At 37.8% G+C, this 23459-nt stretch overlaps 1 protein-coding gene across 8 annotated transcripts in view; it reads left to right on the top strand.

Annotated features, from left to right (window-relative positions):
- The window catches only part of PIP5K1B (phosphatidylinositol-4-phosphate 5-kinase type 1 beta), a 484296-nt gene that overhangs the window by 178787 nt on the left and 282050 nt on the right, over positions 1-23459 (top strand). For all 8 annotated transcript variants that reach the window (XM_077148356.1, XM_077148359.1, XM_077148357.1 and 5 more), the window contains 2 exons: positions 18388-18540; positions 22337-22636. In XM_077148356.1, coding sequence (XP_077004471.1) covers positions 18388-18540; positions 22337-22636 — 453 coding nt within the window. The remainder of the gene's footprint in view (positions 1-18387; positions 18541-22336; positions 22637-23459) is intronic.

The raw sequence follows: 23459 nt of genomic DNA on the forward strand, positions 1-23459 counted from the left end.
CCATTGAGTTGGTTACCTTTTTACCCTTTTGAGGAAATCCTTTGAATCACTGAAATATTCAATTTTGAGGAGTTCCCATTTATTATCTTTTCTTTCATTGCTTGTGCTTTCAGTGTAAAGTCTAAAAAACTGCTGCCTATCACTCGATCTTGGAGATGTGTCCTACATTTTCTTTTAAGAGTATTATGGTATTGGTTCTTATAATTAGGACTTTGATTCATTCTGAGTTCATGTTTGTGTAGGGTGTGAGATGGGGTCTTCTTTCATTCTTTTTTTTTTTTTTATTAACGGAAAGAAAAAAAAAGAAATTAACACAACATTTAGAAATCATACCATTCTACATATGCACTCAGTAATTCTTAACATCATCACATAGATGCATGATCATCGTTTCTTAGTACATTTGCATCGGTTTAGAGGAACTAGCAACACAACGGAAAAAGATATAAAATGTTAATATAGAGAAAAGAAATAAAAGTAGTAATAATAGTAAAACAAACAAACAAACAAACAATAACAACAACAAAAAAAAACCCTATAGCTCAGATGCAGCTTCATTCAGTGTTTTAACATGATTAATTTACAATTAGGTATTATTGTGCTGTCCATTTTTGGGTTTTTGTATCTAGTCCTGTTGCACAGTCTGTATCCCTTCGGCTTCAATTACCCATTGTCTTACCCTGTTTCTAACACCTGCTGGACTCTGTTACCAATGACATATTTCAAGTTTATTCTCGAATGTCCGTTCACATCAGTGGGACCATACAGTATTTGTCCTTTAGTTTTTGGCTAGACTCATTCAGCATAATGTTCTCTAGGTCCATCCATGTTATTACATGCTTCATAAGTTTATCTTGTCTTAAAGCTGCATAATATTCCATCATACGTATATACCACAGTTTGTTTAGCCATTCTTCTGTTGATGGACATTTTGGCTGTTTCCATCTCTTTGCAATTGTAAATAACGCTGCTATAAACATTGGTGTGCAAATGTCCGTTTGTGTCTTTGCCCTTAAGTCCTCTGAGTAGATACCTAGCAATGGTATTGCTGGGTCGTATGGCAATTCTATATTCAGCTTTTTGAGGAACCGCCAAACTGCCTTCCACAGTGGTTGCACCATTTGACATTCCCACCAACAGTGGATAAGTGTGCCTCTTTCTCCGCATCCTCTCCAGCACTTGTCATTTTCTGTTTTGTTGATAATGGCCATTCTGGTGGGTGTGAGATGATATCTCATTGTGGTTTTGATTTGCATTTCTCTAATGGCCAGGGACATTGAGCATCTCTTCATGTGCCTCTTGGCCATCCGTATTTCCTCTTCTGGTAGGTGTCTGTTCAAGTCTTTTTCCCATTTTGTAATTGGGTTGGCTGTCTTTTTGTTGTTGAGTTGAACAATTTCTTTATAAATTCTGGATACTAGACCTTTATCTGATTTGTCATTTCCAAATATTGTCTCCCATTGTATAGGCTGTCTTTCTACTTTCTTGATGAAGTTCTTTGATGCACAAAACTGTTTAATTTTGAGGAGCTCCCATTTATTTCTTTCTTTCTTCAGTGCTCTTGCTTTAGGTTTAAGGTCCATAAAACCGCCTCCAGTTGTAAGATTCATAAGATATCTCCCTACATTTTCCTCTAACTGTTTTATGGTCTTAGACCTAATGTTTAGATCTTTGATCCATTTTGAGTTAACTTTTGTATAGGGTGTGAGATATGGGTCTTCTTTCATTCTTTTGCATATGGATATCCAGTTCTCTAGGCACCATTTATTGAAGAGACTGTTCTGTCCCAGGTGAGTTGGCTTGATCAAATGTCCATAGATCAAATGTCCATAGATGAGAGGGTCTATATCTGAGCACTCTATTCGATTCCATTGGTCGATATATCTATCTTTATGCCAATACCATGCTGTTTTGACCACTGTGGCTTCATAATATGCCTTAAAGTCAGGCAGTGCGAGACCTCCAGCTTCGTTGTTTTTCCTCAAGATGTTTTTAGCAATTCGGGGCAACCTGCCCTTCCAGATAAATTTGCTTATTGGTTTTTCTAATTCTGAAAAATAAGTTGTTGGGATTTTGATTGGTATTGCATTGAATCTGTAGATCAGTTTAGGTAGGATTGACATCTTAATTATATTTAGTCTTCCAATCCATGAACACGGTATGCCCTTCCATCTATTTAGGTCTTCTGTGATTTCTTTTAGCAGTTTTTTGTAGTTTTCTTTATATAGGTTTTTTGTCTCTTTGGTTAAATTTTTCCCTAGGTATTTTATTCTTTTCATTGGAATTGTAAATGGGATTCGTTTCTTGATTTCCCCCTCAGCTTGTTCATTACTAGTGTATAGAAAAGCTACAGATTTTTGAATGTTGATCTTGTAACCTGCTACTTTGCTGTACTCATTTATTAGCTCTAGTAATTTTGTTGTGGATTTTTCTGGGTTTTCTACATATAGTATCATATCGTCTGCAAACAGTGATAGTTTTACTTCTTCTTTTCCAATTTTGATGCCTTGTATTTCTTTTTCTTGTCTAATTGCTCTGGCTAGAACTTCCAACACAATGTTGAATAATAGTGGTGATAGTGGACATCCTTGTCTTGTTCCTGATCTTAGGGGGAAAGTTTTCAATTTTTCCCCATTGAGGATGGTATTACCTGTGGGTTTTTCATATATTCCCTCTATCATTTTAAGGAAGTTCCCTTGTATTCCTATCTTTTGAAGTGTTTTCAACAGGAAAGGATGTTGAATCTTGTCATATGCCTTCTCTGCATCAATTGAGATGATCATGTGATTTTTCTGCTTTGATTTGTTGATGTGGTGTATTACATTAATTGATTTTCTTATGTTGAACCATCCTTGCATACCTGGAATGAATCCTACTTGGTCATGATGTATAATTCTTTTAATGTGCTGTTGGATATGATTTGCTAGAATTTTATTGAGGATTTTTGAATCTGTATTCATTAGAGAGATTGGTCTGTAGTTTTCTTTTTTTGTAATATCTTTGCCTGGTTTTGGTATGAGGGTGATGTTGGCTTCATAGAATGAATTAGGTAGTTTTCCCTCCACTTCGATTATGTTGAAGAGTTTGAGGAGAGTTGGTACTAATTCTTTCTGGAATGTTTGATAGAATTCACATGTGAAGCCGTCTGGTCCTGGACTTTTCTTTTTAGGGAGCTTCTGAATGACTAATTCAAACTCTTTACTTGTGATTGGTTTGGTGAGGTCATCTATTTCTTCTTGAGTCAAAGTTGGTTGTTCATGTCTTTCCAGAAACCCATCCATTTCATCTAAATTGTATTTATTAGCGTAAAGTTGTTCATAATATCCTGTTATTACCTCCTTTGTTTCTGTGAGGTCAGTAGTTATGTCTCCTCTTCCATTTCTGATCTTATTTATTTGCATCCTCTCTCTTCTTCTTTTTGTCAATCTTGCTAAGGGCCCATCAATCTTATTGATTTTCTCATAGAACCAACTTCTGGTCTTATTGATTTTCTCTATTGTTTTCATGTTTTCAATTTCATTTATTTCTGCTCTAATCTTTGTTATTTCTTTCCTTTTGCTTGCTTTGGGATTAGTTTGCTGTTCTTTCTCCAGTTCTTCCAAGTGGACAGTTAATTCCTGCATTTTTGCCTTTTCTTCTTTTCTGATAAAGGCATGTAGGGCAATAAATTTCCCTCTTAGCACTGCCTTTGCTGCGTCCCATAAGTTTTGATATGTTGTGTCTTCATTTTCATTCGCCTCTAGGTATTTACTAATTTCTCTTGCAATTTCTTCTTTGACCCAGTTGTTGTTTAAGAGTGTGTTGTTGAGCCTCCATGTATTTGTGAATTTTCTGGCACTCCGCCTATTGTTGATTTCCAACTTCATTCCTTTATGATCCGAGAAAGTGTTGTGTATGATTTCAATCTTTTTAAATTTGTTAGGACTTGCTTTGTGACCCAGCATATGGTCTATCTTTGAGAATGATCCATGAGCACTTGAAAAAAAGGTGTATCCTGCTGTTGTGGGATGTAATGTCCTATAAATGTCTGTTAAGTTTAGCTCATTTATTGTAATATTCAGATTCTCTATTTCTTTATTGATCCTCTGTCTAGATGTTCTGTCCATTGATGAGAGTGGGGAATTGAAGTCTCCAACTATTATGGTATATGTGTCTATTTCCCTTTTCAGTGTTTGCAGTGTATTCCTCACATATTTTGGGGCATTCTGGTTCGGTGCGTAAATATTTATGACTGTTATGTCTTCTTGTTTAATTGTTCCTTTTATTAGTATATAGTGTCCTTCTTTGTCTCTTTTAACTGTTTTACATTTGAAGTCTAATTTGTTGGATATTAGTATAGCCACTCCTGCTCTTTCCTGGTTATTATTTGCATGAAATATCTTTTCCCAACCTTTCACTTTCAACCTATGTTTATCTTTGGGTCTAAGATGTGTTTCCTGTAGACAGCATATAGAAGGATCCTGTTTTTTAATCCATTCTGCCAGTCTATGTCTTTTGATTGTGGAATTCAGTCCATTAACATTTAGAGTTATTACTGTTTGGATAATATTTTCCTCTACCATTTTGCCTTTTGTATTATATATATCATATCTGACTTTCCTTCTTTCTACACTCTTCTCCATGCCTCTCTCTTCTGTCTTTTTGTATCTGACTCTAGTGCTCCCTTTAGTATTTCTTGCAGAGCTGGTCTCTTGGTCACAAATTCTCTCAGTGACTTTTTGTCTGAGAATGTTTTAATTTCTCCCTCATTTTTGAAAGGCAATTTTGCTGTATATAGGAGTCTTGGTTGGCAGTTTTTCTCTTTTAGTAACTTAAATATATCATCCCACTGTCTTCCAGCTTCCATGGTTTCTGCTGAGAAATCTACACATAGTCTTATTGGGTTTCCCTTGTATGTGATGGATTGCTTCTCTCTCGCTGCTTTCAAGATCCTCTCTTTCTCTTTGACCTCTGACATTCTGACTAGTAAGTGTCTTGGGGAACGCCTATTTGGGTCTAATCTCTTTGGGGTGCGCTGCACTTCTTGGATCTGTAATTTTAGGTCTTTCATAAGAGTTGGGAAATTTTCAGTGATAATTTCTTCCATTAGTTTTTCTCCTCCTTTTCCCTTCTCTTCTCCTTCTGGGACACCCACAACACATATATTTGTGCGGTCACATTGTCCTTGAGTTCCCTGATACCCTGTTCAAATTTTTCCATTCTTTTCCCGATAGTTTCTGTTTCTTTTTGGAATTCAGATGTTCCATCCTCCAAATCACTAATTCTATCTTCTGTCTCTTTAAATCTGACATTGTAGGTATCCATTGTTTTTTCCATCTTTTCTACTTTATCCTTCACTTCCATAAGCTCTGTGATTTGTTTTTTCAGTTTTTCTATTTCTTCTTTTTGATCAGCCCATGTCTTCTTCATGTCCTCCCTCAATTTATCGATTTCGTTTTTGAAGAGGTTTTCCATTTCTGTTCGTATATTCAGCATTAGTTGTTTCAGCTCCTGTATCTCATTTGAACTATTGGTTTGTTCCTTTAACTGGGCCATATTTTCAGTTTTCTGAGTGTGATCCGTTATCTTCTGCTGGCGTCTGGGCATTAAGTCAGATTTCCCTGGGTGTTGGACCCCACAGGTTGAAAGATTTTTCTGTGAAATCTCTGGGTTCTGTTTTTCTTATCCTGCCCAGTAGGTGGCGCTCGTGGCACATGTTTCTACGGGTTCCACCAGTGAAAGTTGCCGTGGGTCCTTTAACTCTGGAAAATTCTCGCCGTAGGGGATGTTCGGCAGCCGAAGCGTCTTGGAAGAGTGCCAGCCGGCCCAGGGTTCCGAACGTGGGGAGGGTCACCGGCCGCCGCAGCACGGGAGAGCGTCTGGCCGAATTACCTAGTCGGCCCCGGGCGCCAAGCGTGGCGGGAGGGCGCCAGCTGTCGCAGCCCGGGAGAGTGCACTGTTCCCAGCTGGACCGAGGAGTCACGTGTTTGGAAGGGACCCCCCGGTCACTGTTCTCCGCAGTCTGGGGATTTCCGACCGAACTCTCTCAGTTGGTCCGGGGGGCCTCCCGTGGTGGGGGCACCAGCCGCCGCGGCCCAAGGTGACCGCCTGTCCAATTCTTCCAGCTGGCCTGGGAAGGAGGAAGGGAGGGACTCCGACCGCTTGCCGTCCCACCCAGGAAAGCCCGCGCCCCTCGGTGATTTCACCGGAGCTGGTTCTCCCAGACAGTCAGCCGTTCCAGGATGGGGTACGCCGTCCCTTTGATCTCCGTCGTGGTTCCGGGAGCTGCTCTGTATTGTCTCCACTCCCCCAGTAGCTGTTCTGGAGGAGGAAAGGTGAGGGTGGCAAGGCTATGGAGGCCGGTGGCGGAGGAGCCGGTGAAGGCGGAAGAGGGGAGAGGAGGGTGGGCGGGTCGGCTGCTGCGGGGCCTTCTTTCATTCTTTTGGTTATGACCATACAGTTTCCCAATACCATTTAATGTAGAGACTACTCTATCCAAGTTGAGTGGGCTTGGAACCTGTGGCAAGAATCAATTAACCATAGATCTGAGGGTCTGTTTCTGAACTCTCAATTCGATTCCATTGATTAATATGTCTGTCTTTGTGCTGATACCATGCAGTTTTGACCACTGTAACTTTATAACATGCTTTCAAGTCAGGAAGTATGATACCTCCCACTTCATTCTTCTTTTTAAAAATGTTTTTTAGCTGTTTTAGGCCCCTTGCTCCTCTAAATAAAATTGATAATTTACTTTTTCCATTTCTGCAAAGTAGTCTGTTTAGAATTTTTATTGGTATTGCATTGAATTTTAGATCAGTTTGGGTAGAATTGACATCATAATGACATTCAGTCCATGAACATGGAATGTCTTTCCATTTATTCAGATCTTCTTTCATATCTTTTAGCAGTGTTTTATAGTTTTCTGTGTGTAAGTCCTTTACATTCTGGGTTAGGTTTATTTGATTCTTTTAGTTGCTATTGTAGATAGAATTTTTTTCTTAACTACCTCCTCAGATAGCACATTACTAGTGCACAGAAACACCATTGATTTTTGCGTATTGATCTTGTATACTGCTACTTTGCTGAACTTGTTTATTAGCTCAAGTAACTTTGTTGTCATTTTTTCAGGATTTTCTAAATACAGGATCATGCCATCCCAGTGGAGTTTTGACTTTACCTTACTAAAAACAAAATTGAATACTTATCTTTTGCCACACATTAAAAATTAATGGATTCTCTTCTGAACTTCCTTGCACTTCTCACCAGACAGGGAGAGGCCAGAGACTTGCATTTCACAACACTCATCTAATCAGTATGACAGAATGGCTACCCATGTGTCTTTCGCCCAAATAGGTCTCTCTTTAACCCTCCATATGTCCTTGGTCTTGCAAGCTGAGAGGCCTGTTCTTTCCCTCTTTCTGACCTCACAATAATTGCTTTCTTTAGGGAAGGGCCTTTTCTAAACAGCTTTTCATGTAGCTCAAGCAAACTTCCTGATAAGTCTTTAAGCTGGAAAAGTATTTTCATAAATACCTTTTGAAAAAAAATTGGGGTTGGATTATTTAAAAAGCAATGCAGGGCAGTGTGATGGTGGCTCAGTGGCAGAATTCTTGCCTGCCATGCCAGAGACCCAGGTTCAATTCCTAGTGTGTAAAAAAAAAAGAATGCTGTAAACTTTAAGCCAGTGGCCTCTCAAAGCAAAAGTCTTCTAAAATTTACTTAGCAGTAGGTGAATCAGTCAATCACAGGGCTCTTTGAACACCTGTTTATCTAAAATACTTTGCTAATAATTATAAAGGGATTTGAAAAATTATAGGGCATGTCTCTCATAGATCTTAAAATAAAATTGGAATGATGATTTTTGCATATGGAAAAATAACCAACTCTACCAGGTACCGGGTAGTAAATAAAAAGACTGAGAGGAAAGATTAAATATTCCAGAATTTCAGAGGAGAGAAGGGTCTCTGTTGAGGTAATGATTTGAAGGGCTTCTTGTGGGTGTGGTGTGGTTTTACTCTTGCCCTGTAAAGTTACAAGTGATTTAAGTAATGGAAAGTAGCAGGGATCAGTGTTCTAGGCTGTGTGTTAGGTCTGTGAGACCACGCGGGTGAATGCATTCAATGTTTGGAGGAACATTGGACCATTATGCCTGGAGGGGAATGTTTAGATCAGAAATATTAAAAGGTAGGGCTATATTGTAAAGGGTGCTAGACTGTAAGCTCTTACAGCATCACATATATTTAGATTACTGTTATTTCTAAATTCTGAGATACTGAGCTGTTTATATATAACCTGGGCATTCCCAGAAACTTCGAGTATTTATATGGCACCAGAGATTCAATGTTAAGATCTCTGAAGCTATGAAAGCCAGCACTACCCCATACAGGAACTGTTTAAAAAGTTGAAAAAGGAATCAGACTTCAACTTGAGATATGAATGAATTTGATCTGGATAGGGCTAAGGTAAATCAGAATGCAGGGCAAAGGATAATATGGTCCATATTTTTTTAAAATACAGTTTTATTGAGATACACTCACATACCATACAGACCCTCTGAAATATACAATTACTGGCTCACAATATCATCACATTGTTGTACATACATCCCCATGATCAATTTTGGAACATTTTCATTACTCCAGAAAGGAAATAAAAATAAAAAATAAAACCCACATCACTAAACCAAATGCCATGAATGGCATGGCTTAAACAGTGGGAATTTATTGGCTCACGGTTTTGAGGCTAAGAGAAGTCCAAATCAAGGTGTCATCAAGGTGATGCTTTCTTCCTGAAGTCTGGCATTCTGGAGCTGGCTGCTGGTGATTCTTGAACCTTGGCTCTTCTGTCGCATGGCAGTGTACATGGCAGCCTCTCCCTTCTCTTGCCTCTTCTGTTGAATTTCAGTTTCTGGCTTTCAGTGGTCCTCTCTCTTTCTGTGTCTGAATTTCATTTTGCTTATAAAGGACTCCAGTATTAGGATTGAGATTCATCCTGGTTTGGCTGGGCCACACTTTGACTGAAGCAACCTTATCAAAAGGTCCTACTTACAGTGGGTTTACACTCACAGGAATGAATTAAGTTTAAGAACATGTTTTTCTGGGGCACATAGCTCCAAACCATCACAAATATCAAGTTAAAGAAAAAAGCATAAAACACTTATTTGCTGTATAACCTTAGAACTTTAATGATTCTCCCTATTAAATGAAAAGTTAGACTTGAAATAATATCCATAGTCCTTTCTGTGTTTCTAGAACCAAACTGAGATTCAACTCCCAGTTTAGTGTCCTTTTCACTATACCACTCTGATCAAGAATAAGTTAAAATTCTGGCCATTTAAATTAGAAAAATTTGTAAAAAGCTCCTACATCCTTAAGAATTAAAAACTATATGGATCCTCATGAAGAGCAGATCTCTGCTTTTATCAGCCCTACCACCTCCCCAAATAGGTGCCTGCATAGGGTCCTTGACCTATCCAATAGCTAATTGTTTCCCAACCCTGAGTGAAAATCCAGAGCAAAGTCAACTAGCTGCCTTCTAAGGTGTACAATGAGACCATGTTACCACTGGGATATAAATGTCCTATCTAATCAAAGTGGCATCTTATTTTAATTTTATTGCTACCTTAATTTTCTTTCAGGGTCATCCTCTGTTTCTCTTCTATCAGAAAGAGTACAGGTTACTAGGCATTCAATAAAATGAAGCCTGCTAATTGTCACCACTCCTGGGGACAGAGACATCACTTGACATAAATATTTCCTCTGCTTCACTGGGGCAAGCGCTGTTGGACCAGGCTGAGTGGATCAACACTGTGTAATGTACTCCAGTATAGTGCAGCTAATGCCAAAAAGGAAAAGTAGGAATTGCATCCTGAGATCTGTTACAGGTCCATGAAAAATTCCAGGGAGAACTAAAGTGACAAATCCCTGCAACATGCAACATTTTTATTTCCTGAAGATGGCAAGAGCCACAACATGGTATTCATCTTTGGGGAGACTGAATAAAATGTCTTCTGAGTCAGTAATTTAAAGAGACTCTGCTTTAAAAATACAAACTTGACCCTATGAGTTATTTTACAAATTGAACTTCCTTTATAGTTGTTCTAGAATGAAACTATATAAAAATTTGAAAAAGTAAAAGAATAACAATAATAAAAATAAAACCCAAATTTTCCCATACTCCTTACCCCTCCTCCCCGACATCTACCCATTGACTGATAGTATTGGTGTGATATTTGTTGACTGTTGGTGAAAGAATATTAAAATATTGCTATTAGTCATAGTCCATACTTTGCAATAGGTGCATTTTCCCCCATGTATTATTTTTTTTAACATTTGTTCCCCCTATTATTTATTTATTTTTAATCCATATGTTTTATTCATCTGTACATACTATGGATAAAAGGGGCATTAGACACAAGGTTTTCACAATCACACAGTCAAATTGTGAAAGCTATGTCATTATACAATCATCTTCAAGAAACATGGCTACTGTAACACAGCTGTACAGTTTCAGGCACTTCCCTCTAGTCTCCCTAATATACCTTATACTAAAAAGGGGATATCTTTATAATGCGTAAGAATAACCTCCAGGATAACCTCTTGACTCTGTTTGAAATCTCTCAGCCACTGACACTTTCTTTTGTCTCATTTCTCTCTTCCCCCTTTGGTCATGAAGATTTTCTCAGTCCCTTGATGCTGAGTCCCAGCTCATTGTAGGATTTCTGTTTCACGTTGCCAGAGAGGTTTACATCCCTGGGAGACATGTCCCATGTAGAGAGGGGGAGGGCAGTGAGTTTGCTTGCTGTGTTGGCTGAGAGAGAGAGCTAGGCCACATCTGAGCAACAAAAGAGGTTCTCTTGGGGGTAACTCTTAGGCCTAATTTTAAGTAAGCTTAGCCTATCCTTTATGGGTATAAGTTTCATAGGAACAAACCCCAAGATTGAAGGCTCGGCCTATTGATTTGGTTGTCCCCACTGCTTGCGAGAATATCAGGAATTCTCCAAATGGGGAAGCTGAATTTTCCCCTTTACTTGCCTTTCCCCCAAAGGGACTTTACAAATACTTCTTTATTCACTGTTCAAATCACTCTGGGGTTTATCGGAGGCATCTACAAAATCTCATGCCCTATTCAAGGTTCCATGTACTTGTGGTGTTCAATTAACCTGTTGATATGGTCCATATTTTAAAACTTCAACTTCTGTGTCAGACCAAAGGGAGAGATGTTTATTTGGTGCAAAATTTATATTTTGGATAGTGCATTACCTAATTTAACTTGTCTGATCAGTTTAGTTGAACAGCGTGAAGTTCATGGAATTTTGAGTAGAGCATGAGATCTTCTTGGTCTGTCTAGGTTAGTGTGATGCTTCAGTATATCCCAGAGTAATTTGAACAGTGAGTAAAGAAATATTTGTAAAGTTCCCTTAGGTGATTGGGAAAAAGGAGGAAATACTCAACTTTCCCATTTGAAGAATATCTGATAATCCTTGCAAGTGGTGGGAACAACCAAATCAATAGGCTGAGCCCTCTGTCTTGGGGTTTGCCCCTATGAAACTTATTCCTGCAGAGGATAGGCTAAGCCTGCTTATAATTATACCTAAAAGTCACCCCCAGAGAAATTATTTTGTTACTCAGATTTTTGTGGCCTCTCTTTAAGCCAAGTTGACAGGTGAATTCACTGCCCCCCTACCATGTGGGACATGACTCCCTGGGGTGTAAATCTCCCTGGCAATGTGGGATAGAACTTCCGAGATGAGCCGGGACCCGACATCATGGGACTGAGAAAGCCTTCTTGACCAAAAGAGGTAAGAGTGAAATGAGATAAAGTTTCAGTGGCTGAGAGATTTGAAACAGTCAGGAAGTTATCCTGGAGTTTATTCTTATGCATTATATAGATATCCCTTTTTAGTTTATGGTATATTGGAGTGGCTGGAGGGAAGTACCTGAAGCAGTTGAACTGTGTCCCTATAGTCTTGATTCTTGAAAACAATTGTATAATGATACAGCTTTTACAATGTGATTGTGTGATTGTGAAAACCTTGTGTCTGATGTTCCTTTTATCCAAGATATGGACAGATGAGTAAAAAAAAATAAATACAAAAATAAGTAAATAGTGGGTGGGGGATAAGGAGTAAAAAAAAATTGGGTAGATTGTAATACTAGTGGTCATTGTGGGGGGGGGTTACGGAGTATGGGATATATGGGTTTTTTCTTTTGTCTTTTTATTTCTTTTTCTGGAGTGATGCGAATGTTCTAAAAATGATCTGGTGATGAATACACAACTATGTGATACTATCGTGAGCCACTAGATTGTACACCATGTATGGATTATAGATGTATTTTATAATATGGACTATAAAAATATTTTTAAGAAAAGACAGGGCTAGACAATTGGACGAAGCATGTTTGTTGTTTTTTAATCATGGGAAATGAGGAAAATGTAAAGACTAGATATTTGATGGTATTGAAGGTTTGTTTTTGGTGGGATGATGATATTGTATTTATATATATATATATATATATATATATATATATTTGTATGGTATATGATGGGAGGTCACATTTCACTCTTTTTCCATGTGATAATCCCATTATTGCAGCACCATTTATGGATTTTGAGGGGGGGGTGGACAGAGTACATGAGCCAGGAATTGAACCCAGGTCTCCCACATGGCAGGCAAGAATTCTACCACTGAACTACCCTTGCACCCCTGTGATTATATTATAAAAAGGAAATATGTGTCTTTTAGAGACATATACTGAAATATCTACAGATGGAATAGTTTGGTGTCTGAGATTTACTTCAAAAAAATCTGGAGAGAAAGCAAGGCAAGAGAGTGGTTTGCATAGTGGTAGACAAAATAAAATTGGCCGTGAGGAGGTAATTGTTAAAGCTGGAAAATAGACATGTGTGAGTTACACAATTCTCTTTACTTTTATATATGCTTGAAATTTTCCTTAATAAAAAGCTAAGGAAAAAAATTGATTCCATTTTTCCACCTCCATGATTCATCTGAATATACATGTTCAATAACTTCAACACATTTCTGGGACCTAAAAGAAACAGAACAAGGGAATGCCCTCTGGCTAAATATGGCTATCTGTGCCCCAAAGGCTGCTCATACGTGGCTAACTGGCACTTAGGCCATTGCAGCCACTCTCCTGCTTCTGAATTCTGGATATCTATAGCCCAGGGCTAATGTAGCTCCCCCAGGTCTCTGAGCTTCTGGTACCACTCCATCTAGGAACACCACCCAGCTGGAATATGAATATGGCAGATAAAGAAGGATCTTCTGCATCATTACACAGCATACTTCAGGGAGTATACATATCCTATGTGAGCTGGAAGGAACCCTCCAAGATCTTCTAGCCCAAATCTTGATTTTATAGATGAGGAATCCAAACCCAGAGTCGGTGAAGTGAGGTGCCCAAGGATACCCACATTGGTGGGGGCAGAGGCCAGACCAGAAGAGAGGTCTCCCCATCCTTCCCCAGCTGACCTTATGCTCCAAACCTGCTGAGTTGCAAATGTCTCTTTAAATATGGTCTCAAGTCAGTGACCACCAAACTGGGATTATCCATTCTGAAGAATGCAGCCAAAAGAGGTCAGACACCCCTAACAATGCACATGCTGGAAGAGTGAACCTCAAATAAAGCAAAGAAAAATGGGTACAGGACATCCCTTGAAAAACTGTGTTTGTATAGAAAATAAAGGAATGGTATAAATCACAAAATGCATCCTGACTTCTGTCATACTGGAGCTATTCAAACCAACATTTGTAAAGATTTATTAATCAGAAAAAGAGAGGGTATCCCATATGTCATGATGGATAATTGTATAGATAGGTTCAGTATTTAATGATGTATGTATATTTCTACTTAGTTTTTATTGTTGCATCTGGATTTCAGCCTGAGTTATTCTATTTATGTCCCCAGTACCGTTAAAATTCTATGTATGTGCCAGTTACAAGTTTCATATCTAAACATACACAATTTGGATTTGTGAGACAGTATAGCAAAGATGCTTCTGTAAATACAGTGCCCCTTCTCTTGAACTTGTTCCTATACGAGTGTTTCCCCAATCTGTATGTGGGCAACAGGCCAGTGCTTCATTTCTTTCTCTGCCATGTGCCACGATATTCCAAAATCTAGGGTAATTTGTGTGATGTCTTTTCAGGGTCACCTGCATTAATATGGAAGAGCAGAGTGAATACTTCACATTCTCAGAGGGAAGAAATGGCAGGGAAAGTCTCAGCCACACTGGAAAAGTTTATATAGTTAATTTGCATTGGCAGGGCCCAGCTGGGCTGTTCTTTGCTTTCTTTCCAGTGGGTATGGCAGGGAGGCCCTGCAGGAAATAGAAGCAAGAGAATGAATACATTTGAACAGCTTGCACAGATCAAAGTGCTGGGAAGGTGCATTAAACCCAGGCGTGCATACGGGGGGCTTGTTGATAATGGTTAATTAAAATGTTCTCATCTCTCCTTTTTATTTGCTCTTGAAAAGCAACATTCCTAGCAAGGTTGTTTAGAACACAGTGTGGTATTTTGAGTTGTAGGGTGAGAAACTATAGAATTATAGAGCACAAATGCTGCTATTCATGTTCATTATCAAACTGCCCCTTTCTTTTTCACACTGATACTGTGGTATATTAGTGGCCTGCAAAGGATTATTAAATTGGGTCAAAACAACTTATTAGCCCAGACATATTAATTTATAAGTTACATAATTATAGAATAATTAATAATTAAATAACAAGCAAAATTGTCTCCGTATTGTGTCACTGCTTATAGAAGAACTTGAGACTTTAATTGGAAACATGTTCAGGTTTGAATCCAGATTTCTTTAGACAACTCTTCCTGGATCAGACTCTAATTTCTCTATTTGCAGCCTCTAATTTCTGCATCCTTTGTTGTTTTTGTACCTTCACAACATTTACTCCAATCCGTAAGGAGGTTCTGTGCCAGGAGTTTAAACCCCATTAAACAAAGAATCAGAATTTCTAAAGAGAGTCCAGGGTTTGCCTTCACTTTTTATGAGACCTTTATTTTCCAGGATCCTAAAGTCATGATTATATGAAAGATTCAACTTCTTCTTGACTCATTAAGACTTAGTGTATCCTCGAGTAATCTTCTTGGAGTTGGAGTTGAAAATCTCAGTAGCTTCTAGGCCACTGTCAGCTCTTCCTTTCCTGCCTACAGGGTGTGTATATTGCAGGGCTGCCTGTATGTCTCGTCTACTCATGACCATGAAATAAAAAATAACAACAGCAATAACTAAATGGCCCCGATTTGCCAGGACTTTCAAAAGCATTCATTTTGTAAATTTTCAGCTGTTTTTGCTGAAGTGTTTTATCTTTATTTTAGAAATGAAGTTCCTGAGATTCTCTTATTCAAGGTCACATCACTATCAATTGGCAGAGCCATGATTTTACAAATGTCATTTGATTCCAAATCCCATGCACTTTCCATTAGAATCCTTCCATGGCACGCTTTGCACACACAGCAGGCAAGTGCCCTCTGCTTCCTCTTGGTTTTTATGGCATCCTGTCTGCAGTCTGAGGCTATTTTTGTTCTGCTGCCTTATCCTCAACTCCATAGGAGCTTGGGCTCTGATCTGATTAACAGGAGAGTGTCAAGAAGCAAGGCTAGAGGAAAGAAAGATGGAAGTTGCTAATGACTTTTTAGAAAGTCAGCGAACACTGGGTTATTCCTTTTCTTGGAGTTTTGGTTCCTTGTTTCATGGTGCTGCCAAAACAAGGTCAATTTAAAAGCGACATCTAGAAGCTGTCTTTTAATCATTTTTCTCCTAGCTTTTCCCTCCCTTATCTCCTCTCCCCACTCTCCCTCTGTCCTTTCTTCCTTCCCTTACTCTCAAACTTTTCTATAATGAAGGTTTAAATATTTGTAAGTCCCAAAAAAGACTTAGGTAAGGATCTTCAGCCTTGGTGTTTTCAGATGCTTCCAACCTCAAGACACGGTTCTGTCAGCACTTGCTTTTGCCACTTGCTCAGACTGGTCTGCTCTGACACCTGCATCAACTTCTACATTTGTTTTTGCCTCTTAGTGTTTCTCTGATAATCAATACTGAACTCAGTAGCCAAAAATAGACTTTTCTTCTGCTTATTAGCATTTTGGGGTGAGAATTATCATCTTTCATTTATTGGTAGGGTTCAATCGATCATTTATATGACAAAAATTTATAGAGTGCCTAATATGTCCTGGATCTGTATCACAGCATAAGATATTCATGCAGGCGAAGTACAGGTCCTAGATCTGTATCACAGTATGAGATATTCATGGTTTCTGCCCTCACAGTGTGATACAGTCCACTGGAGATTCAGGATAAGTAAATAGGCAATTACAGTATTTTCTGATAACTCTGTGATGAGAGCATCCCATGATGAGTGCCAGGAAGGAGTTGATTGAGGCTCACAGAACCAGGAAGAATTTTCCAGAGGAAGTGCTGTCCCAGCAGACACTTGAGGTAATAGCCTCCTAACCACTTCTACATCATCCTCTTGTCCCCCTAGAGTAGACAAAATAGTCTTCTGCTCCATACCTTCCAGTGGCTTTTCAACAACCTTAGAGAAAAGGCAGAAGTCCTTACAATAGCATGCGAGATGCTACATGCCCTCTCTGACTTCATCTCTTATACCTCTTCTTCCTGCTCACTCTGTTTCGTCATTGGCCTCCTTGCTGTGCGTTGAAACCACCAAGTCTCACGCCCTTTACATTGGCTCTTCCTTGTTGCTGAACTGCTTTTTCCTCAGATATCCACGTGGCTTGCTACCTGATCTCCTTCAGAGTGCTGCTTAAATATCACATTCCCATCGGGGCCTTCCATGACCTCCCTATATAGAATTTATTGCACCCTACACTTCACTAACTGCTAGTACTCTCTGATCCTTTCCCAGGTTTCATTTTTCTGTACACTAAAGTCTAACATACCACTTACTTATTTGTTTAACTGTTTCTTCCCACTATGGTATAAGCTTCATGAGTACCTGGGACATTTTTTTTTAAATGTTGGATGAATTAATGAGCAGTAGTTAACCAGGTGATGGTAAAAATGGAGTTGTTTCAGACAGAGGAAAATACAAAAGCCCAGGAATGGAGTGTGTATAGCGCATTTGAAATAAGAATATTATTCAATGACTAGAGCTTGAAGTTCAAGGAAGACATTGATGAGAGATGAGACGGAGAGAAGTGCTTAGGTCCTTCATGGCCTTAAAAGATCATTTTAGAAACTTGGATGTTATCCTCTGCTTCTAGGCAGTGAGAGCCATTAGAAGTTTTAAGGCATGGGAAGAACATGACGATACTTGCATTTTAGAAAGATCTCCTGACTTCATGGTTTAGGATACACTGAAGGGGAAGAAAGTAAATAGTTGTGACCGGGTGGAGCCTACTGTAATAATCCAGACATGAACTGATGGAACCACTGCGCTTAGGGTATTGGCAGAAGGGATGGCATGAAGGGAGCAGTCAGTGTCAGCAATCTGGATGTGGAAGGTGAGGAAATGTTGGGAGTCAAAGATGGCACTGTTATCTGTTGTTTGGGGAACAAAGCAAATGATGTTTATTCTTTTAAGACAGGAGAACAAAGGGGAGTTAGAGGATGGGGACAAACGATCTAGAGTCACCATGGATGGTGGTGCAAGGTGTGCACTGTACAAGGGTACCTGGGGGGCCTGAAGGAGTAGAGGCTGGAATCCAGCCCTTCCTCAATTCACCAACCTTGTATCATGGACCAGAGCTGCACCTGTCGGAAGAAAGGAGGCACTTCTTTCTAATTAGAACAAAGGCAGCCCTGAGATGAATTTGATCTTGACCTTGTTGCATGTGAAGTAATCGTACTATAACTAAATAGGAATAACTGTTATTTAAAAGTTGGACACAGAGTTCTGGAACCCTTGAGAGAGAGATTTGGGCTGGAGATGGAAATGGTGGAGTCATCTCTTTGCCAAAACCGTGAGAGTGGATGGCATCTCATGAGAAAATAAATAGTGAGGAAAGAATGAATGTGTGTTGTTTTTCAGTGGATGAATACACAGTGGATCATATCTTCAGTTATTTATTGGCGCGCTTGTTGGAAACAAAGCATCTTAGTCAAATTGCTGTTTGAGTTATCTCATTGGACAGATAGAGTGATTCACAATTCTGTCATATCACACTGGGAAGAGGGGGAAGGGTATGTCTGTTCTCCTAATAGAATTATTAAGGTAAATGGATCAATTACATCTTTAGGAATCACACAAAGAACCTTCCTATACTTGGAGCCTCTTTATAAGCTCATGGAATGGGCTTCCTTTTTTCAAAATGGCTAAAATATACATTGCTGTGATTGTTCTCCTTGGAAGCATCATGTACATTAAATCAATTTTTAAATTTTTATTTCTTTATTCCTTTAGTATTCCATCTGCAGTGAACCTCTAATAGAACTGTCCAACCCAGGGGCCAGTGGATCCTTGTTTTTTGTGACTAGTGATGATGAATTTATCATCAAAACCGTTCAGCATAAAGAAGCTGAGTTCCTTCAGAAGCTACTGCCAGGCTATTACATGGTAAGCAACTGCACATAATTAAAGCTTCAATTTTAGGTTTAATTACTTTCCTCAACAGTTTTTCCCTCTTTTTTTTTTTTTCCAGCTATTCTTTAGCATGTTTCTTCTCATTGGTGCACTTTCTCTTGCCTTTACATTACTGTGGCCTTCATTGAAGAGAGTTTAAAAAGAAAACTAGAACCAAGCTGTAGGGTATAGTTATTAAGTCCTGCAGTTTTGGCTTCAAATCCCAGCTCAGCCATCAACTAGCTGAGTAGCTATGGGTAAGCCACAGTCTGAATAAGCAAGCTTAGAACCTTAGCTCCCTCCATCTTTGAAAGGTGGAAAATTATCTGTTTTACATATTTGTTATGTTAAAGGAAGGATACCAGATACAAGATAAAGAAAGCAAAAAAGAAGCAATGCATTAAAATAACACTTTGTACCCAGTATGCTTGTAGTACTAGAATTAATATTCATTGAGTGCTTACTATGTGTCAAGCACTGCTTTAATAGCTTTCCATGCATTAACTCATTTAATCCTCACAGCAACCTTAGATTCTACAATTATCTCTGTTTTAAAGCTGAAGTCATTGAGGCAAAGATAAATGCAGTAACTGGTCCTGGGTCATTCAGCTAGCTTGCCACATAGTTGGGACTTAAACACAGGTGTTGGCATTCCAGAGGCTGCATCTTTAACCCCTACATTACACACTAGTACTTACTCAATATTAGCTATTCTTACCTACTTCACTTCAGAATTTAGGACTTCCTAGGTTAAATATAATAATGTAAAAATCACCTTTCATATAATTTTTTAGATATTAAGTACAGCAACATTTGGAGATCTAAGTCTAATTTGCTAGACATTTAATCCAAAGTTTAAAAAAGAAACACTTTTCCTAAGTCTTGTCGTTTTTGTACCTCAGGTTTCTTTATACTTTCATGACAGTTATTCATTATCAGTGATTGGAATGACTACATGAAGAAGTTTGGATTTTGAAAAACCCAGTTCTGCCGTTCACTTGCTATGAGTGATGAAACATTTATGTTTCAAAACAAAATTGATGAGATGCTATACAGCTCATCTGTATTTAAAAATATGGTTTTAACTCCAAAATCCAGTAGAGACAGTATGAAATATTGTAATTCAATCCCACAGATAAAGTAGGAATGACAAATCAAAATGAAAATCTTAGTGGATAGCATGCACAGATTTTTAAAAGATTTTGATCCTGAACAAGTAGGATTATCCAATTATGTAAGCTAATATAAAAAAACAATGCAGTTCATCCCATTAACAAGGAAAAAAATGTGAGCATTGTGTGGTTATCCCAGCAGATGTGAAGAGAAACCAAAGCACTCAAAATTTTAATCTTCTGTTGATTAAAATTTGAAAAATTGGTAGGGAAGATTTCTTTACCATAATTAGTAAATAAATGAACACAGCACACATATACAAATATCAGTCTCTGAGTTTACATAATATCTCCTTTAGAAGATCAAGAGCCCTTCCTCTAGAATAAATAAGACGAGGATGCCATCTTTATGATACATTTGTTAGAAATCATGGCAAGGGTGGGCCACAGTGGCTCAGCAGGCAGAGTTCTCACCTGCCATGCTGGAGACCCAGGTACAATTCCCGGTACCTACCCAAGTAAAAAAAAAAAGGAATTGTCAGTAACTTTTTGAGTAGAAAAAGAAACAGGAGAAAGAAAGTATAAGCACTGTTCTCTGCAAATAACACAATTGAAAATGAACAAAAATTTTTTAAAAATGAGTCAGTAATTATAGAGGTAAATGAATCTAGCAGATTTGCAGGATATAAGCTAAATTTACAAAATCCATTATGTTCTTTATACAGATAATATAGAGCTAAAGAATATAATGGGAAATAAAAAAGATCCCATTCTAGGTGACAGTAATCAATGTTAATGTTTTAAGTTAATGAAAATCATTAGAAAAATAAAGGTATAAATAAATGAAGGCACATCACAATTCTGATTGAGAAAGCAATTCATAGGAAGCATAGATATGAACAATAATGAATTCAAATAAATTTTTTTTGTAATAAAATAGACTCTAAAATATTTATAAGTCTATAGAAACAAATGTACAAGACCAATATAAAGGAATCTACAAAGTGTTATGGAGGGACACAAAGGTCTGAAATAATGAAGAGATAATACATTGTTCCTGAACCTAGTGTAAAGATATCAGTTACCCCTAAATCAATTTATAAATCCAATAGGATTTTTCCCAGAACTTGACTAAGCTGATTCATTTGAAAGAAAAAGCAAGTGTCATTTTAAGAGCATTTTTTAAATGTATAATGGAAGAGAAAGATTTTAAGAATGAACAAGACACTTTTAAGAAAAAAAAAGAACAACGGGATGTACCTTCACATATTTACAAAAATTTGTAAAGCTATACTTGTCTTAAAAATGTGGCATAGTACAGTTCTAGACTAATAGATTGGTGGATTCAACTGAAGTATCCAGAAATAGACCCAAATGTCTTTGGCAGTTTATTGTATGAGATGGGGAAATTAAACTCAGTTGGTAAAGGATAGAGTGTTCAATAAATGACTATCCATTAGAGAGAAAAAATTCCTAATTTAAACCTTTGACCGCAAAATTAATTCCATATGAAACAAAGACCAAAGGTAAAGACCAAAACTATTAAAAATAGTTGGGGGCAGGCCACAGTGGTCACGTGGCAGAGTTCTCACCTGCCATGCCAGAGACCCAGCTTCGATTCCTGGTGTCTGCCCATGCAAAAAAAAAAATAGTTGGAAGAAAATAGAAGACATTTATAACCTTAGTGTATGATAAAAAGTTTTTTTAAAAATAAGCAAGCAAAAGTACAAGAAAAAAGTACATAAAAGTAACTACGTCAAAAGGTAAAGCATCTGTGTAACAAAAAAATACCATACACAAAATGATTATAAGCATGTAGAACATTTATGAAATGATACCAAAAAAATGGGAACAATAAGTTCCTCAAAAGTTGGAATTGGAGAGAGAGGATCAGGGATAGTAGACTTTTCACTATATATATGCCCTTCAGTAAACTATTTTAATTTCTCACTTACTTTTAAAGTGGAAAAAAAATGGGTATGTTTTCCCTATTTTTATGATAACAAAAAAGAGAACATACTGAGAGAAAATATTTATCCCATATGTAATAAAAAAATGATAAATATCAGAATATATTAAGAAGTCTAACAACAAAAACTTATCAAAAAATGAGCAAAGGATATTAATACAGAATTATCTTTGTAGTGATACAAATGACTCCAAATAATTAAATGTCTATAAGAAGCAGTGGTATTCAAGTTTCTAAAAGTGAGTTTCCACGAATCATTTTTGCAAAGCTTTTAAAATATGATAATATTCAACATTGTTAAGAATGAGGGAGGTAGGAAATCTTTTACATTGCTTGTGTAAGATTATAACCTGATCTAGCCCTGATCTACTATTAAAATGTAGAATATTCATTCCCAATATCCTAATAATTAATTTTTTCTTTAGCTATCTTAGAGAAAGTCATACATGTAGGTATCAATTCTTTGTCCTTTTTTTAGTTGGAGCTAATTTCAGTTCAGCCACTTGTAATGCTCTGAGTTTAGAAAGATCATGTTGTTGGTCCAATAAGCAGATTTAAAAATAAATTGAAACAACAAAACTTTAACAATGGCCACTGATAAAGATAATCACATCCTAATTTAATTATCTGAACATGAAAACACACCTTTATTGAAGCATTATTTGGTAAAAATAAGAGATTTTAAACATTTGTATTTGTTTGTTTTCAGAATTTAAACCAGAATCCAAGAACTCTTTTGCCAAAATTTTATGGACTGTATTGCATGCAGTCAGGGGGCATTAACATCAGGATAGTGGTGATGAACAACGTCTTGCCGCGCTCAATGAGAATGCATTTTACATATGACTTGAAAGGCTCAACGTATAAGCGAAGAGCATCCCGAAAGGAGAGAGAGAAATCAAACCCCACATTTAAGGACTTAGATTTCCTACAAGACATGCATGAAGGGTTGTATTTTGATACAGAAACATACAATGCGCTAATGAAAACGCTTCAGAGAGACTGCCGGGTAAGGAAACGTTATTTCCTTTTGTAAGGTCATCTGTGATCATGTAACCTTTGGCTGCTGCTTTCCGAAGCGTAAAAATAATAAGGTATGTCCAAAACGGACCTGTGGAAGCCATCTTTACCTCTCCTAGTGCTGATTTATGTTTCTCTGACATGAAGGGAATTGTTGGATGATAGGGAATCGTCTAGATTCTCTGAACTTGCATATCTACTGATTTACTAATAAGTGAAGTCAGTTTCCTTTGATTCAAGAAAGCTTTATTTTCTTTTCATCCTCCCCTGTGGAAAAGATAAAATAGAGGGAAAAAAATTGGACTTAATACAGTGATATGCAAGAAAATCCATATACAAATCTCAGTAGAAGTAAGATTCCAGTAGGGAAGAGAAAGAAGTTTAGGGAAAATGTACTTGGTGGCATCAACAATTGGATCCCTGGAGATCAAGTGTGGATGCAGAGCCATTTCATGAGTAGCACATTTGCTGAAATTGTTTTATGTGGTCTGAATGAGAGCCATCAGGAATGAGGCTCCGTTCCATGCAAATTTAGGTAGAATGATTATCAAAAGTATGGAAGAATTCATAGTCTACAGTCCCCCAGTCTGCAATAATTAAAAAATTAAAATAAAAGTAAGGACAAAGCCTGGGGTAAGATTTTTTCTGAGATGGTGAATTTACAGGAGGTAGGTAAAAGTCCTTTTGGAGAAAAAGACCAGAATGGCTTTCAGAAAGACCATGCTCATTTGATTAACAAATCCTTAGGAAGATCATTTCCTGCCCAGATGTGTGGGGGAGGTGGGGGAGGACCGTATAGGCCACTCAGCTCA

Source organism: Tamandua tetradactyla, chromosome 2 (assembly GCF_023851605.1).
Source record: "Tamandua tetradactyla isolate mTamTet1 chromosome 2, mTamTet1.pri, whole genome shotgun sequence".
Lineage (NCBI taxonomy): Eukaryota > Metazoa > Chordata > Mammalia > Pilosa > Myrmecophagidae > Tamandua > Tamandua tetradactyla.